The sequence below is a fragment of the Fringilla coelebs genome (assembly GCF_963513975.1).
Source record: "Fringilla coelebs genome assembly, chromosome: 8".
Taxonomy (NCBI): domain Eukaryota; kingdom Metazoa; phylum Chordata; class Aves; order Passeriformes; family Fringillidae; genus Fringilla; species Fringilla coelebs.
Window position 1 is genome coordinate 22,998,073 of NC_140066.1, and position 15,012 is coordinate 23,013,084.

General features: G+C 56.5%; 1 protein-coding gene across 2 annotated transcripts; it reads left to right on the forward strand.

Moving 5' to 3' along the window:
* Positions 1–223: 223 nt before the first annotated feature.
* On the forward strand, positions 224–12,138 carry RRP12 (ribosomal RNA processing 12 homolog; the record flags this gene model as incomplete). Of its 2 annotated transcripts, none has more annotated exons than XM_084210736.1 (34): positions 224–378; positions 1,225–1,457; positions 1,558–1,641; positions 1,869–1,945; positions 2,129–2,234; positions 2,407–2,523; positions 2,636–2,774; positions 3,080–3,207; positions 3,495–3,593; positions 3,679–3,770; positions 3,849–3,960; positions 4,138–4,235; positions 4,378–4,492; positions 4,769–4,911; positions 5,097–5,218; positions 5,350–5,414; positions 5,524–5,686; positions 5,777–5,931; positions 6,309–6,376; positions 6,566–6,659; positions 6,834–6,992; positions 7,116–7,196; positions 7,275–7,380; positions 7,517–7,624; positions 7,720–7,877; positions 8,607–8,698; positions 8,786–8,944; positions 9,124–9,296; positions 9,434–9,550; positions 9,834–9,883; positions 10,163–10,241; positions 11,089–11,156; positions 11,532–11,614; positions 11,809–12,138. In XM_084210736.1, 34 exons carry the CDS (start codon positions 240–242, stop codon positions 11,909–11,911), a joined length of 3,885 nt encoding a protein of 1,294 aa, XP_084066862.1. In that variant the 3' UTR covers positions 11,912–12,138. The 2 variants fall into 2 exon arrangements, with proteins under 2 accessions (XP_084066862.1, XP_084066863.1); XM_084210737.1 differs by having other exon boundaries at positions 240–384.
* Between the last annotated feature and the right edge of the window lie 2,874 nt (positions 12,139–15,012).

Below are 15,012 nucleotides of genomic sequence, written 5' to 3' on the forward strand. Positions count from 1 at the left end.
GCTGCGGCTCGGGTACGGGGATGTCTGGTGGGCTCTTGCCGGTGGCTGGCCCTGGGCCCTTCGGGTCTCCCAACTCTGTCCCGATTGGGCACGATCCCGCTGAGCTTCCCCGACACCGCTTCTCCCCCACTCGGCCGGGACGCGGCCTTCCCTGACGGCTGCCCTCACTCAAGATGGCGGCTGGCGCCGGAAGCGGAAATAGGGCTCTGGGCGCGGCCGCACGTGGAACCGGGTCCAGCATGGCGCGGAGCGGGAGGCTCCGCTCGGGAGCCGCGGCCAAGCTGAAGCGCTGGCGGAAGGGCCACAGCAGCGACTCCAACCCCGAGACCCGCCAGCATCGTCTGGCTGCCCGCAGCCGCTTCTGCAGCCGGCCGGCGGGTAAGGGTAAGGGCAGGGGCAGGCGGCTCCTGATATGTGCCTGACTCTTCCCGGACGGGTGCAGGGGCGCGGAGAGCTGTGGGGCGAACCTTGGGGTCCTACGGGAGCTGGGGCTGGGGCAGGAGTGAGAGCGGAGCCGCTGACAGTTCCAGGGTAGGCGGAGGCAGCAAACCTGAGAGGACAACCCCTGGGAGGCCGCGGTATAAGGAGTTAACCTCGCAGTGACGCTGGGCGTCAGAAGCAGAATGGGGCACCACATGGCTGCGGTGCCTGTCGCCCAGCGAGGCTCCCCAAAGCCCATGTCCATACCTCTAAGCGCTGCTGTGTGAGGAGGAGCGTGACAAACTAACATTCAGCCGGCCATATGATGGGGAAGGTGAACCAAAGTGTGGCAGGGACTCTGAGAGCACCAGCTGCTCCTGGCCAAGGAAATCTTTCTCCTGCAGATGCTGGCTGCAGGCTGATGGCTGGGACTCGCAGGGACATGCAGCATTTCTCCTGGCTGTCTGGTTGTTAGGGTTTCAGGTGGAAGAGGATAAATAGGGCAGAGTACAAGAAGCACCTCAGTGTTAAAACTCTGGCTCACAGGCGCACATTTGAGTGGGCATGATGCTCTCTTCCATCAGAGATGACTGGACTGTGCTCTGGTTTCTTTGCACAGGAACGAGGAGCTCTTTATAGTTATCTGTGTGCTTTTGCCCGTTGGGGCAAAGCAGCACCTGTATTCCACATGCTGGATATGAGCTCCAGCCAAGCCAGTCTGGCTGGGAGGGGAGCGTGGGGCATTTTGGGGTGTATGGTGGAGCAGTGCGACTCCTCAGTTCTGACACATCTCTCACCCTGCAGAGAAAAGTAACCTGACGGTGGATGCAGTGAAGCTGCACAATGAGCTGCAGTCGGGGTCCCTGCGTCTGGAGCGGGCGAGTGACAGCGCCCAGCGTATAGAGGAGGGCAGTGCTGAGGAGGCTGCCACAGAGAAATCCTCCGGCACCTTCCTGAGCGGGCTGAGCGACTGCACCAACATCACCTTCAGCAAGGTGCAGCGCTTCTGGGAGTCCAACTCCGCTGCTCACAAAGAGGTACGGGCAGAGCAGGGCTGGGGAGGGGGGGTGTCTGGTGGGGGTGAGCCCCTGGCTGTGAGGCTAAGAGATGCTGACCTGCTTTGCTGGCTGCTCACAGATCTGTGCCGTGCTGGCGGCTGTGACAGAGGTGATCCGCTCCCGGGGCGGCAAGGAGAGCGAGACGGAATACTTTGCTGCACTGGTGAGTGCTGGTTGTGTGGAAGGGGCACAAGGGGAGCTGCTGCTGGCAGCGTGGGTGGGCTCTGAGGAGGGATAGAGAAAGGTCTGTGCTTGTAGCCTGAGTGGCTTTGTCCAGCAGAGATGCTGTTGGGCTGCTCCTGGTTTCTTTTCCCTCTCCCCAGGGGTTGGGGGAGCGCTGGCTTGGTGGGACCCCCTGCACCCCATCCCTTAGCCACCTTCTGTTCCCAGATGACCACGCTGGAGGCAGTGGAGTCTCCCGAGTCACTGTCTGCTGTCGCCTACCTGCTTAACCTTGTCCTAAAGCGGTGAGTGGCTCACAGAGAAGCAAGACAGCTACCATAGCCCATCATGGAAAGGGATTAGTGCTGTCCTCCCTCCCCAAGCTGGGGAAGAAATCCAGTTGGGGTGAACTGGTGATGCAGTCCCCTTTGTGACTGCTACCAGCTGTCTGCTCCTCACGCTACTGATATGTCCCCTTCTCCTGGCAGGGTCCCGAGCCCTGTTCTTATTAAAAAGTTCTCAGATGCTTCGAAAGCCTTCATGAGTATCGTGTCCTCACAGGCCTGCAGCAGCTCCACCTCTGCCCTGCGATGGGTGAGTAGCCAAGAGGCAGCCAGCCATGTCAGCTCTGCCCAGTGTCTGCTGAGTGCTGGGGTCAAAGCTGCTGCTGTAGGGTGGTGCTGGGTGCTCGGCCTGAGGCCCTTGCAGGGAAGGGAAGATGTCTCTGTGAGGTGATGCTAATGGCCCTGCTGCTTCCTTGTCATAGGTCCTCTCTTGCCTGGCCACACTGCTGCGGAAGCAAGACTTGGCAGCTTGGAGCTATCCTGTCACCCTGCAGGTCTATCACGGCTTGTTGAGCTTTTGTGTTCATACCAAGCCCAAGGTGAGAGCCCAGTGCTTCTAGCAGACATGATGCTGCTTTGGGGGTTTGTTTCTGGGGATGGCTGTACCCATGGGTCTGTAGTTTCTACCCACCTGGGCTCTTCTTCCCACAGGTGCGGAAAGCAGCACAGTATGGCGTGTGCTCTGTCCTGAGGGGCAGCGAGTTCATGTTTGGCGATGCAGCCCCTGAGCATCACCCTGCAGCACCCTCCACCGCCAAGTTCTGTGTGCAGGAGATTGAAAAAGCTGGAGGTGTGGGGCACTGGAGCATGGGGTCTGTAGCTGCATGTGGGGGACTCTGCCACTGTGGGAGAATAAGTGGTGGGAAGAGGGGGAGGTTGCAGCACACTGGATTGCTTAGGAGAGTATGAGATATCTTTGGGGCACCTATGGTGTTTTGAAGCCTCCTCCGCCACTCTGGTGCTTTCCTGTTCCCAGAAGTTAGGGGAGTGTTCACCCTGGTTTTGTGGGTCAGCCCCACTGCCGTCATGGGGGCTTTACCTTGGGCAGGGCTTTGCTGTGGTGTCCCACAGGCTCAGGTTGCTCTGCTCCTGTAGGTGCCAAGGAGGCCACCACCACCCTGCATGTCCTTGCCCTGCTGCGGGATGTGCTTCCCTGCTTCCCTGCAGCTGTGGTGAAGACCTGCTGTGAGACCTTGCTCCGAGTCATGACCCTCAGCCATGTGGTGAGTGTTCCTGCTCCAGGGATGATAAGGGTAGACCCTTTCCCCATGGGCTACACTCTGAAAGGGATCAAATTCTCTCAGCTGTCAAATGGGCGCCTGGAAATTCAGAATGCAAATGGAAAAGAGCCCAGGACAACTTGCTGCCCTGACTGCTGTGGAAGAGGGGGGCTATGCAGACGCAGCATAGCTGCAGTAGTGCTGGGTTTTCCAGGGCAGAGCTTGCTTTGGGGTAGGGGGACAGTGGGTTCAAAGCAGAGCCCCCTCTCCTGACACAGTGTCCTTTGCAGCTGGTGACAGCGTGTGCCATGCAAGCTTTCCACAGCCTCTTCAGTGCCCAGGCCAGTGTGGCCTGCCTGCCAGCTGAACTCAATGCCCAGATCATCACTGTGAGTGTGGGGTACCAGTGTGGGGAGGGATAGAGCTGGCAGTTGCACAGCACCCACCCACCTACCCGACCTTCTGCTTTTGCAGGCTCTCTATGACTACGTGCCCAGCACAAGTGACCTGCAGCCACTGCTGACCTGGCTGTCCACCATGGAGCGGGCACACATCAACCTGGGCAGGTGCAGACAAGGGGCTGTGGCTGGGTGAGGGGAGAGGTGGCTCCTTGGTCTCTAATCTGGCCTTTCTTTCCTCTCCAGGCTGCAGAAGGACCTGTGCTGGGCTCACCTGCCCCGGCTCTTCTCTGCTGCCATGAACTGCTTCCTCTCCCCACACTCCCAGGTGGTGTCAGCAGCAGCACAGACTCTGGAGGTACCACACTCAGACACCTCTCCCCGCTTGGTTACCCTGGTTTACAGGGTACCCTTGGTTACCCTGTGGGGGGCTCTGCCATGGGGCTTGCCAGTGAGTGGTATGCCCCTCTGTGCCTGTGAGGCTGGGGGTTCTGTGGTCCAACAGCTGTCCCATTTTTCCTCTTTGCCCTTGCAGACCGTCCTGAGTGAGTGTATTGCTCCCCACATGGAGGATGTGGGCACTGTGTCTGCATCTGCCCCAGCCCCTGCTGCCTACCTCTGTAAGATGTTCAGGTGAGGAGCAGGGATGTGGGAGGGGCTGCTCATGGGTCTGGCTGAGCTCTCACCAGCCTCTGCCCAGTCCTCAATGGGGTCTAGCAGGCCTGGTGGGCACCCTGAATACTGCCAGTGTGACCATCTTCTTTCTTCTCCCCAGATCAGTGGAGGAAGGGCTGACATACCGTTTCCATGCAGCATGGGATGAAGTTCTGCGAGTGTTGGAGGTCTTCTTTGAGACATGTGGGAAGCAGTGCCATCCCATCATGAGGAAGGTGAGCCAAGCTAAAGGAGGACAGATTCATCCATAGAGGCTGGTGGAGTGGCTGTGCTGCTGTCTGGGCTGTGTTGCCCCCTCCAGCTAGAGCAGGGCTATGCTGTTTGCCCTGCTCTGTTGTCTGTGTGTGGCCGGAGCATGCACAGCTCTGGGATGCTCAGCACAGGGACGTGCTGAGCAAAAGGATGCAGGTGGCATCCCTGGACAGGCAGAGTGATACGTGCCAGGCCTGTGCACATGGCTCTTCTGTGACTGTCCTGCCCTGCTCCTGCAGTGTCTCCAGTCCTTGTGTGACCTGCGTCTCTCCCCACACTTTCCCTACACTGCTGAAGTGGACCAGGCAGTGGGGGCTGCTGTGAGCACCATGGGTCCCGAGGTGCTACTGGAAGCTGTGCCCCTGGAGATCAATGGCAAGGAGTGAGTACAGTCATGGGGTAGCAGCTTTGCAGCTGTTATGTTCCCGTTCTGTCTCCATGCAGTGTTGCAGGTATGGCTGCTAAGCCTACCTGTGCCCAGCTTTGGGGCTGGGTGAAGGTGCCCTGTGCCAGGGGCTGATGCTGGTAGTGCCCCACACCCTCCTGACCCATGCCTTTCCTCCCCAGGGAAACACTGGATTTCCCCCGCAGCTGGCTCCTGCCAGTGCTGCGCGACAATGTGCAGGGTGCACGGCTTGGCTTCTTCACCAGCTACTTCCTGCCTTTGGCAGCTGTCCTGAAAAGCAGAGGTAGGTGAGGAGAGCAGCACATTAGGGGTCGCAGCAGTCCAGAGTGTTCTGTGGGACCTCCCTTCTCTGCCCTAGGGTGGAACAAGGCTTTGCAATGTCTTCTGCTCCACTCATCTCTTTCTCTTCTGCAGCCCTGGAGTTTACTCAAGCTGGGAAGAGTGTGGAGGCCAAGATCTACGACACACTGCAGTGGCAGGTAACAACCAGTGCCTGGGAGCCTTGCCATAGTGTACCTCTGGTACCAGCCTGGGGAGTAGTGACTTGGGCAAAGACTGTGGCCTTCCACCTTTTCCTTTGCCTTCCAGGTCTGGACTCTGCTTCCTGGCTTCTGCACCCATCCCACAGATGTGCTGGGGGCCTTCAAGGGGCTGGCCCGCACCCTGGGCATGGCCATCAGTGAGCGCCCAGATCTCCGCCCCACCGTGTGCCAGGCCTTGCGCACCCTCATCCACAAAGGCTGCGAGACAGGTTGGGGGGAAAACAGGTCCTTGTGGTGGGTTCCTGCCACGTGTGGGAGGGGAAATGCTGATCTGTAGCCCCCTGTCATCCTTTCCCTAGATGCAGAGCGTGCAGAAGTGGGTCGCTTTGCCAAAAATTTCTTGCCCATCCTGTTCAACGTGTACAGCCAGCCTGAGGAGGATGGGAGCACAAGTGCTCAGCGCCGCTCTGTGCTGGACACTGTCCGTGCTTACCTGACCATCACGGATCCTCAGGTGAGAGGCCTGTGGGGCATTGGGGCAAGCTGTCCTGGCTCGGACCAGAATCTCCCACCTGGACTCCGTCTGATGGGGCTTTGGTGCAGGCCTGATTGATGAGGACAGGAAGAAAGGCTTTGATCAGAGAGCAGTCCTTTCTGCCCTCATAGGCAAGGAGACCTCTCCAGCCCATGGTCTGGGATTTCCCACTCTTGCAGTCACATCTGGCCTGTCATGCACAAGCTCTTTGTGAATTTGTTCAGGTCTTTTTGGACTCACTGGTGCTTCTGGTCTCCACAAAGTCCTTTAGCAAGTTGTTTGCCAGGTGGATTGTAAACATGTTAAAGCACTCGCTTCAATCAGTTCTGATCCTGCTCTGTGTGCCTGCCCTGCAGATGGTGTGCGGATTCCTGGAGAAAGCCAGTGCAAAGCTGACCAGTCCTGAGAGCTCTGAGTTTGCCAGGTAACACCTGGGAGCTGATGCTAATGGATAAAACTCCTGGCATGCTCCTGGTGAGCAGCACTAGGGCATTGTCGTGTGTGGGCTTTGCCACCATTGTGCACTTGATGTGACTCACAGCTGGCATCCCAGCTTGGTCAGGATGTGATGCCACAGTTAACAGCTGCAGCTGTGTGTCTTTCTCTGCTGCAGACTTTCCATCCTAGACCTGGTAGTGGCAATGGCACCCTATGCTGATGAGCAGTCCCTGGACTCCTTGTACCGTACCATCCAGCCTTCCCTCCAGGTGAGTTGGTCCTCAGCCCTGAGAGGTGCTTCTGCTTGCTGCCAGCTTGGACCCATGCTCTAGGGACTGAGCAGGGGATAGGTCTCTGCTGGGTGGTGTGGGGTTCTAGTGTCCCTTCAGACATCATGGTGAGGGGCTGCCTTGACAGTGGGAGCATGTTGGCTGTCCCTGCAGAGCAAAGAGCGCAGCATGCAGAAGAAGGCGTACCGTGTGCTGGAGGAGGTGTGTGCTGCTCCCCACGCTCCCTGCCAGGCCTTCGTACGCTCCCACCTCCAGGACCTGCAGGCAGCACTGCTGGACTCGCTCAAGAGTGCAGCATCCCCAGCCAAGAGGGTGAGAACAACGGCTGTGCTGGTGGCGGTCAGCCACTCCTGGAAGGGAAGGGATGGGATGGGTGGCAGGGTAACCAGGTGTGTGTCCCTGGGTGTACCAGTGCTGGTCTGTTTCTTTCCCCAGCCACGGCTGAAATGCCTGTTCCACATTGTGAAGCAGCTATCTGCAGAGCACGAGCCTTTTGTCACTGCCCTGGTCCCAGAGGTGAGCATGGTCCCTGTCAAGAGCTGGCTGGTTCTGGCTGTGGTAGTGGCAGCAGTGGTGACGTGTGTGTTCCTCCAGGTCATCCTGTGCACCAAGGAGGTGTCAGTGGGGGCCCGCAAGAACGCCTTCATGCTGCTCGTGGAGATGGGCCATGCTTTCATCCGCTTTGGACCCACTCCTGAAGGTGAGCTTCTGTTCCACTTACTCAGCCCCATGGCCACTCTGGCCCCAGGGAGGTCAGACCCATGCCGAGCATTCTGCTGAAATGGTCCAGGGATGCTGGGCCCTGAGTTGGACCCTGAGTCATCCCCCTCTTGCAGAGGCTATGGAGCGGTTCCTGCTCCTCATCTACGTGGGGCTCACTGGCTCAGTCACCATGATCAGCTGCACTGTGCTGGCACTGACCCGCCTGTTCTTTGAGTTCAAAGGTGAGCAGGAGGGCTGGGGGAGCGAGGCAGAGCCCTTCAGGCCAGGTGGGTGCTGGGAGGAAGCCATCTGTGGCTGAGTCCCGCCGTGCTTGCAGATCATCTGGAGTTCAGTGTGGTGGAGCAGCTCCTGCAGAACATCTGCCTGTTGCTGGCCTCCCGCACGCGGGATGTGGTCAAGGCAGCCCTGGGATTCCTGAAGGTCACACTGCTGCTGGTGGACACCAAGCTCCTGGCCAAGCACGTCCAGACAATGGTGAGATCACGCACAGGGTGTGTGACAGTGATCGCAGGGGGTCCCAGGATGAGGGAAGAGATGAGAAAGTTTACTTCATGTTTCAGAAGGCTTGATTTATTATTTTATGATATATATTATATTAAAAACTATACTAAAAGAGTTTTCATCAGAAGGCTTGCTAAGAATAGCAAAGGAATTAATAACAAGGCTCAGACTGACCAAAACAGTCCGAGACAGGTGGACTGTGATTGGCCATTAATTAGAAACAACCAGATGAGACCAATCACAGATCCACCTGTTGCATTCCACAGCAGCAAATAATCATTGTTTACATTTTGTTCCTGAGGCCTCTCAGCTCCTCAGGAAGAAAAATCCTAAGGAAAGGATTTTTCATAAAACATGTCGGTGACACATGGTGCCTCGAGGAGGGTGGTGGGGCAGAGCTGTGTCTGCCTTGGGCAGACAGGAGCGTCTCCATCTGCACTCTCCCTGGGATCCAAGGAAACAAACTTGATCTCAGTGGCTGAGATGGCAGCAAGGAGGCTCCTCACCTGAATTCTGGCATAGGTGTGCCAAAAAAGCCCCATGAACTAGCACTGCCAAGCATGGACAGCTCCCCATGGCCTTACCTGGGGCAGGTGTGGAGAGATGGCACCAGGGTGAACAAGGTAGCCATGCAGATAAAGGTTGGGAGGCTAGGTCCCCAAGGCAGGCGTGCTTTGGTCTTGAGGGTCTCTGTCCTGACAGCTGGAGGCTGTGGGGAACCTTTCAGATGACATGAGGCGCCACTTCCGTATGAAGCTGCGAAACCTCTTCATCAAGTTCATCCGCAAGTTTGGGTAAGCCAGGGTCTCCTGGGGTGGTGAGGGAGCTCTGGGAAGCAGTGCAGAAGGTGGGTGCTGACTGCTCTCTGTGTGTTTCCTCAGCTTTGAGCTGGTGAAGGGGCTGCTGCCAGCTGAGTACCATAAGGTGCTGGTGAACATCCGCAAGGCGGAGTCCCGGAGCCGCAAGCAGCGTGCCCTGAAGAAAGCAGCTGCAGATATGGATGAGGAGGAGGCACCACCACCACAGCCCAGAGGAGACAGGTGAAGATGGGCGCTCAGGGTGAAGAAAGAGCAGCCCCCACAGGGGACTTGGCACTGCAACTGCTCAGCCGGTGCTTCTAGAGATGCTGGAGACATCTCCAGGGCTGCTCTTCGTTGTGGGGCAGGGTGCACCCCTGGGCTTAAACCATTTTCTGTCATGCTTTCCACCTTTTCACCAGTATGGAGGAGATCCTCGCTGACTCAGAGGATGAGGAGGAAGAAGAGGAGGAACGGCATCGGAGCAAGGAGTGGAGGAAGCAAGCACGGCAGAAGGGCCAGGCATGGCTCAAGGAAGGGGAAGATGATGAGCCCCTCAACTTCCTGGACCCTAATGTGTCCCAGCGGGTGCTGGGTAAGGAGTGGAGCTTCAGATGGGGCTAGGGAGGGATGGATGGGGCAGGGGCTGCTGCAATGCACAGGGACCCCTGGGGGTTGCTGCCCCCAGAATTGGATCCTTCTCCAGGCCCTGACCCATTTCTCTGTGAGCAGCCACCAAGCCAGGCTCCAAGCGGTCCAGAGGAGTGAGTCATGATTTCCAGATGTCTGAGGACGGACGCCTGATCATCCATGAAGAGGAAGAGGAGCTGGATGATGATGAAGGCAAAGGTACTACCTGGACTGACAGAGGCCACTCTAGACTTGCTCTGGGTCTCTGAATGGTTTTCATCCTGCCACCTGCATGTGGGATCTTGGGGGGATGTGAGTGGAAGTGGCAGGAAGTGGTATGGCTTTGTGTCACATCGAGTGGCTCTCTTCTGGGCTGGTGCCCAGGGGAGGGTGCTGGTTCAGCAGAGGCACCCTGCTATGGCCACACCCTCCAGGGGCTAGCACAGTACCAGGGCTCTGCCGTGCCCTCATCACACACTGACCTTCTTATCCTGTCCCTTAGGAGCAGATGAGGAGATGGCAGATGTGCTGCAAGATGTGGGGCTCCGCAGTGTGAGTATGGGGCTCGTGGTCCTGAGGAGATGCTGGGGGAACTCATCCTTGCCAATCCACTGCCTGTGCCATGGCAGCTGCGGCTCTGCCCAAGAGGCCAGTGAGGACACCAGGCAACTGCTAGCTGCTTGGAGGGGTGCAGGAAGTTGTCTGGGATGGGGATGTGCTGTCTGGAAAGTCTCTTGGTGCCCATGGGAGGAAGCAGGAGGTTGGGGGTGATGGGAGGGCAGAACTGTAAAGACAAACCAGCTGCAGGGTTCCTGCTGTCTTTTTCTGCAGAAGAAAAGTCAGAAGCGTCGGTTCAGAGAGGAGCCAGATGATGAGGAAGCTGAGGGTGGAACCTCTTCTCAGTATAGGGGTAAGTCCTCTGCCTGTGCCCAGTCTGGGGCTCCCCAGAGGGCCAGAACAGTGTGTCATCCCAGAGCACATGGCAAATGATTGCATGCAGATGGTTCCTGTTGCATTGTAGGAGACTCCAGAATGCCTCTCTAGGCAGTCTGTTCCACTGTACAGTCACCCACACAGCAAAGAACTTCCTGTGCATTAGTTTCTGCCATTGCCTCTTGTCCTATTGCCCAGCAGCAGTGAAAAGAACCTGGTGCTATCCTCTTGACACCCTCCCTTCAGATACTTACAGACATTGATGAGGTCCCCTTTTAGGTGCCTCTTTTCTGGTCTGTACAGGCCCAGCTCTCAGCCTTTCCTCATAAGAGAGATGCTCCAGTCCCTTAATCCTTCACTGGCCCAGCTCTGTGAGCTCCATGTGTGTCTTTACTGATGAGCCCAGAACTGGACACAATATTCCAGGTGCATCCTCACTAGGGCAGGATCCCTTTCCTTGACCTGCTGGCTCTTCCTAATGCACCCCAGGACACCACTGGCCTTCTTGGCCACAAGGGCACTGCTGGCTCATGAACAACTTGTTTTCTACCAGGATCCCCATGTCCTTCTCTGCAGAGCTGATTTCCAGCTGGTTGGCCCCAGTCTGAACTGGTGCTTGGGATTATTTCTCCCCAGGCGCATTTACCTTCATTAATTTCAGACAGTTCTCTACGCATTTCTCCAGAGATTTTACTTGTGGGAAATGGCCACCCTCTGTTGTCCTGACACCAAGAGCTGGAGACAAAACAGGAACAACTTCCACAGCCTAGAACTGGGCAGGGGGAGGCCCAAGACCCCCTTCCAACACGCATTCTCTTTTCCAGCTGGAGGCTCTGGGATCCATCGGCCGCTGAACAAGGAGCCAGCCTTCGGTGCAGAGTATAGATCCAAGGTGAGGGACCCATGGGGTTGCAGGGTTTGTCTGTGGGGATGCTTGGACTTTGCTGGAGCAGGAAGCACCATTTTTGCTGGGAGCCTAGTCCTGTAGCACCAAGGTTGGAGGGGATCTCTGCTCCAAGAGGAGTTGCCAAACACTCAGTATCTCTGAGCACTGCCAGCCCATTTCAAAGTTCCTGTCCTATCCTTGCCATGGACAGTTCCTGCTCACTGCTCAAAGCAGGTGTCTAGCAACATGTTGGTGGGAAATAAGCTTCCAGGGCAGTGTGCTGAGCTGGCACCCCACTGCAACAGTCTTTGGGATAGCCGGGTGGCAGGGTTGCACTGGGATGGGACACATGCTCTTCTCTCATGTCACTGTCTCCCACAGAAAGGTAAAGGTGACGTGAAGAAGAAGGGCCAACTTGACCCCTATGCCTACATCCCCCTGAACAGAGCTAAACTCAACAGAAGGTGAGGCTAACCAGGAAGGGCACAGGGGTGGGAACGGGTTTGATCCTGCATTTTGTTAAGGGTTTTTTTGGTGGGTTTGAGAGCTCCCTGTCATCTGCTGTGCCACTCCTTGCGGAGTCTGGAGCAGCATCCCTGTGGGTTAGGTGTGCCCAGTGCTTGCACCAAACCAGCTTCCTTCTCCTTGCTCCCTCCAGGAAGCGAGCGAAAATGCAGGGCCAGTTCAAGGGCCTGATGAAGGGAGCGCAGCGCGGGGCCAAGGCCGGCCGCAGGAACCGTCTGAAGTCCCAGCGCTCCTGAGGACACTCGGCTGTTCCACCTGCCCCTGCCCAAGGACACAGCATCCTGTTAGTGGAACGGCTGGGGGTCCTCTGGAAGGTGGCCTCCATTTGTCTGAGACTCCCTGGGAAGCCGCTTGGATGTATTATGGACTAATGGCCCTTCTGTGCCTGGTACGGGCATGGGCGTGCGTGTGTTGAGAGCAAGGAATGTGTAAAGAATTCTCTATATTGATAAATATCCTCTGTTCTTACCCAGCCCAGATTCCTCCTCTCCTTCCCTTCAGATCTTGCATAACTGTGCTGTGCCTTTTGTCCATGTGCAGCAGGTCCTGCTGCTGCTGCAGGGCTGCATCCTGCAGGGCTCACAGCAGCATCAGCCTGGACCCGGGGCCAGAGCTCTCTCTCCCACACTGGGCTTGCCTGGAGGCTGCCAGGAGTAGCATTGTGGCACAGAGCAGTGGGGCACATGTGCAGTAGGGCTCAGATGTGGAGCTGGCCGTAGAACAAAGCCAGAGAGGCTGAAGTCGCTACAACCAGCTTTCTTAGCAAATTCCTGGCAGGCCCTTCTGCCCAAAACCGTGGCCAAGGGATCTGTGCCATGCAGAAAGTGACTGCCATTTGACCACTGGACACTTTTCCCATATGCCTGCCTGATGGCAGGGCAGGAACAGTTTGCTGCAAATTTCTCCAAACTGGCTGGAAAACTATGACAGCAAATCTCTGTGCCTTGCCATTTCTCTTACCTTTGAGAGCTGAGAGAAGCCCTTTTCTCTGCCCACCTCCTGCCAGCTAGACCTGAGCCTCATGAGTAATCCTGAACCTTTTTAGCTGCTCAGCCCTGTCACATTGGCCTGAGCATCAGCTTTTGCCCAGCTGTTTCTGTGCTGAGTGCAAAAGATGGTCTTCAGCAAAGTGTGCTGAAGAGAGCAGGACTGAGGGTAGTGAGTACAGGTCCCATTGCTCACACTGCTAAGAACATGTGTGGGTGAATGTAGCTGGCTTTCCCTTCCTCTTTCATACTAAAAAGCCTTCAGCCCTTTGTAATTTCCTTTTGTGGAAGGTTACACACTGGAATTGCAACGCTTCTCAGTTCTGTAATAAGCTAAAGGGATTGTGCTTGTTTAGCCTCTTACTGCAGGCTTCTTTCTGGAGGCTGCAAATCCAGTTTTGTGGCTTTTTATGCTTGTTTTCTTTTTTTTCCCCCAAGATCCTTTTAAAAGCCTGGGATAGAGGAGGAGCTCTTGTACTGATACTGGTCCTGTGTTGTCAGGAATGCTGTTCCCTTTATGCTTTCCCACCCAGGGCTCTCAGTGGGACCCTTGAGCCCCAGGACCAAGTTGAGGTGCTGCTGCTCCTCCTGCCAGCAGGCAGCTCACAGCCTGGCTTACAGGACAGGCTTCTCCAGCAGCACCTTGTTACCAGTAGCTACACCATCTTCCTCTGCTGCCTGCAGCATGGGCCTGATGCCCTCCCCTGAGAGCAGGACAGGGGGAGACAGGCAGCATTCACCTTCTGAGACACCAACACCAGTAACTGAGGCTCTAGACCCAGCAGAGCTGTCTTTCTGCTTTCCCTTCTCTCCTTGGAGACAGGGCCTAGAGAAGGCTGTAGCTAATTTCTTTGGGAGCTCCAGCTTACTCACTCTATTGTTCTTCATTTGCATGTTGTTGCTTAAATTAGTCTATGCCTGCATGGAACAGAAGAGCTTTATTAGCACAGAGGATCATGTTCACCTGAGCTGGAGTCCAGAGAAAGGATTCTACTGCAACAACATCTTGTTAATCAGCTAATTAATCATGTAATGCAACGGAAACCCTCGGTGAGGAGATGTCATCCTGCCTGAGAAGGCTGGCTGCGAGTCAAGCCTGCTCCCCACCAGCAGCTGCCCCTGCCAGGGAGCTGAGCTGCATCTCGGGGGCCCTCAGGAGCCTGAGCACATCTCTGACACGGGCAGGTGAGGGGTGGTGGGGGCGTACCTGCTGCCCCTGCCTGCCACAACTGCTTTGCACTTACCCGTGGAGAGGCACCAGTGGGACCTGGAGATGTGCTTGGCTTTTGCTGCTCAAGCTGGGAGGTGGCTTGAAGGCTGTTTGTTCAGCCAGTAGGCTCTTAAACCATGAAGCATCAGTATGGAGCCACACTTGCACATGGCATTGTCACAAAGATACCAGCTTGAGGAGAGGCTGGCAGGACTTACACGTGTCCCCCAGTGCTGGCTGGGACAGTTGCAAATGCCCACCGTGCTTCTTAAAGCTTAAAATCGGGGACAGATGTTCCCCGTGGGGCTGTGCCCACCCACCATCCAGATGGACCACCCCATCCTTGGAGCACATTGCAGGGCCTTTTGGGGTTCCCTGTTCAGAGTTAGGATTCCTTGCACACATGCTGCAGGGATGGGGAAACCCTCCTGGGGACAGCAATATAAGAGGAGCTTTGGTGTTTAAGCTAAAATGATTGGCAGCAAGATAATTAGGTGTGGAGTTTTAAATGTCAAGGGACCACTCCAGCTGAAATCTAGTCAATTAAAAAAATATTACATTAATTCCTAGTCCCTCAGCGCTCCAATCTAGAGTTTCAATTGTTTCTAAGTTGTCTTTCTGTAGTTGCTGCCTGAGTACTGCAGGTGCAGCAAGTGTAGAGGCCACAGGGACCCTGGTGTGAGCACTCAGATGCATTCACCCACAAAGGGGAAAAACAAGGAATAAAACTGCTCTTCCAGTATCTATGTTCTCTATTTGTCCTTGATGGAGAGCAGTGATAAAAACACTCAAGCCGAGATGGGAATTGCAGTTTATGGTGTAACTCGTGCTTCTTGGAGCAGGCTCGGGGTCCGCCAGGCACATTGTGAGTTTCCCTGCAGTGCGGCACCCGCTCTGCTGCCGCGGCTCGCGGTGGCGGGGAGCTCAGCGCCGCGGGCGGCAGCGCCAAAGGCCTGCGTCGCCGCCTACAACTCCCAGCAGGCAGCGCGCCGTACGGGCGGCCGTTCCCCCACACCGCCCCCTCGTGCGCGCGGATCGGCCGTTGCCCGTTCGAACCGGCCAATAGCGACGGGGCGGTGCCGGCCGCAGCCAATGGCGTGGCGCAGCGCCGGCGGGGCGGGGCCGAGTGGGTGGTGCGGCG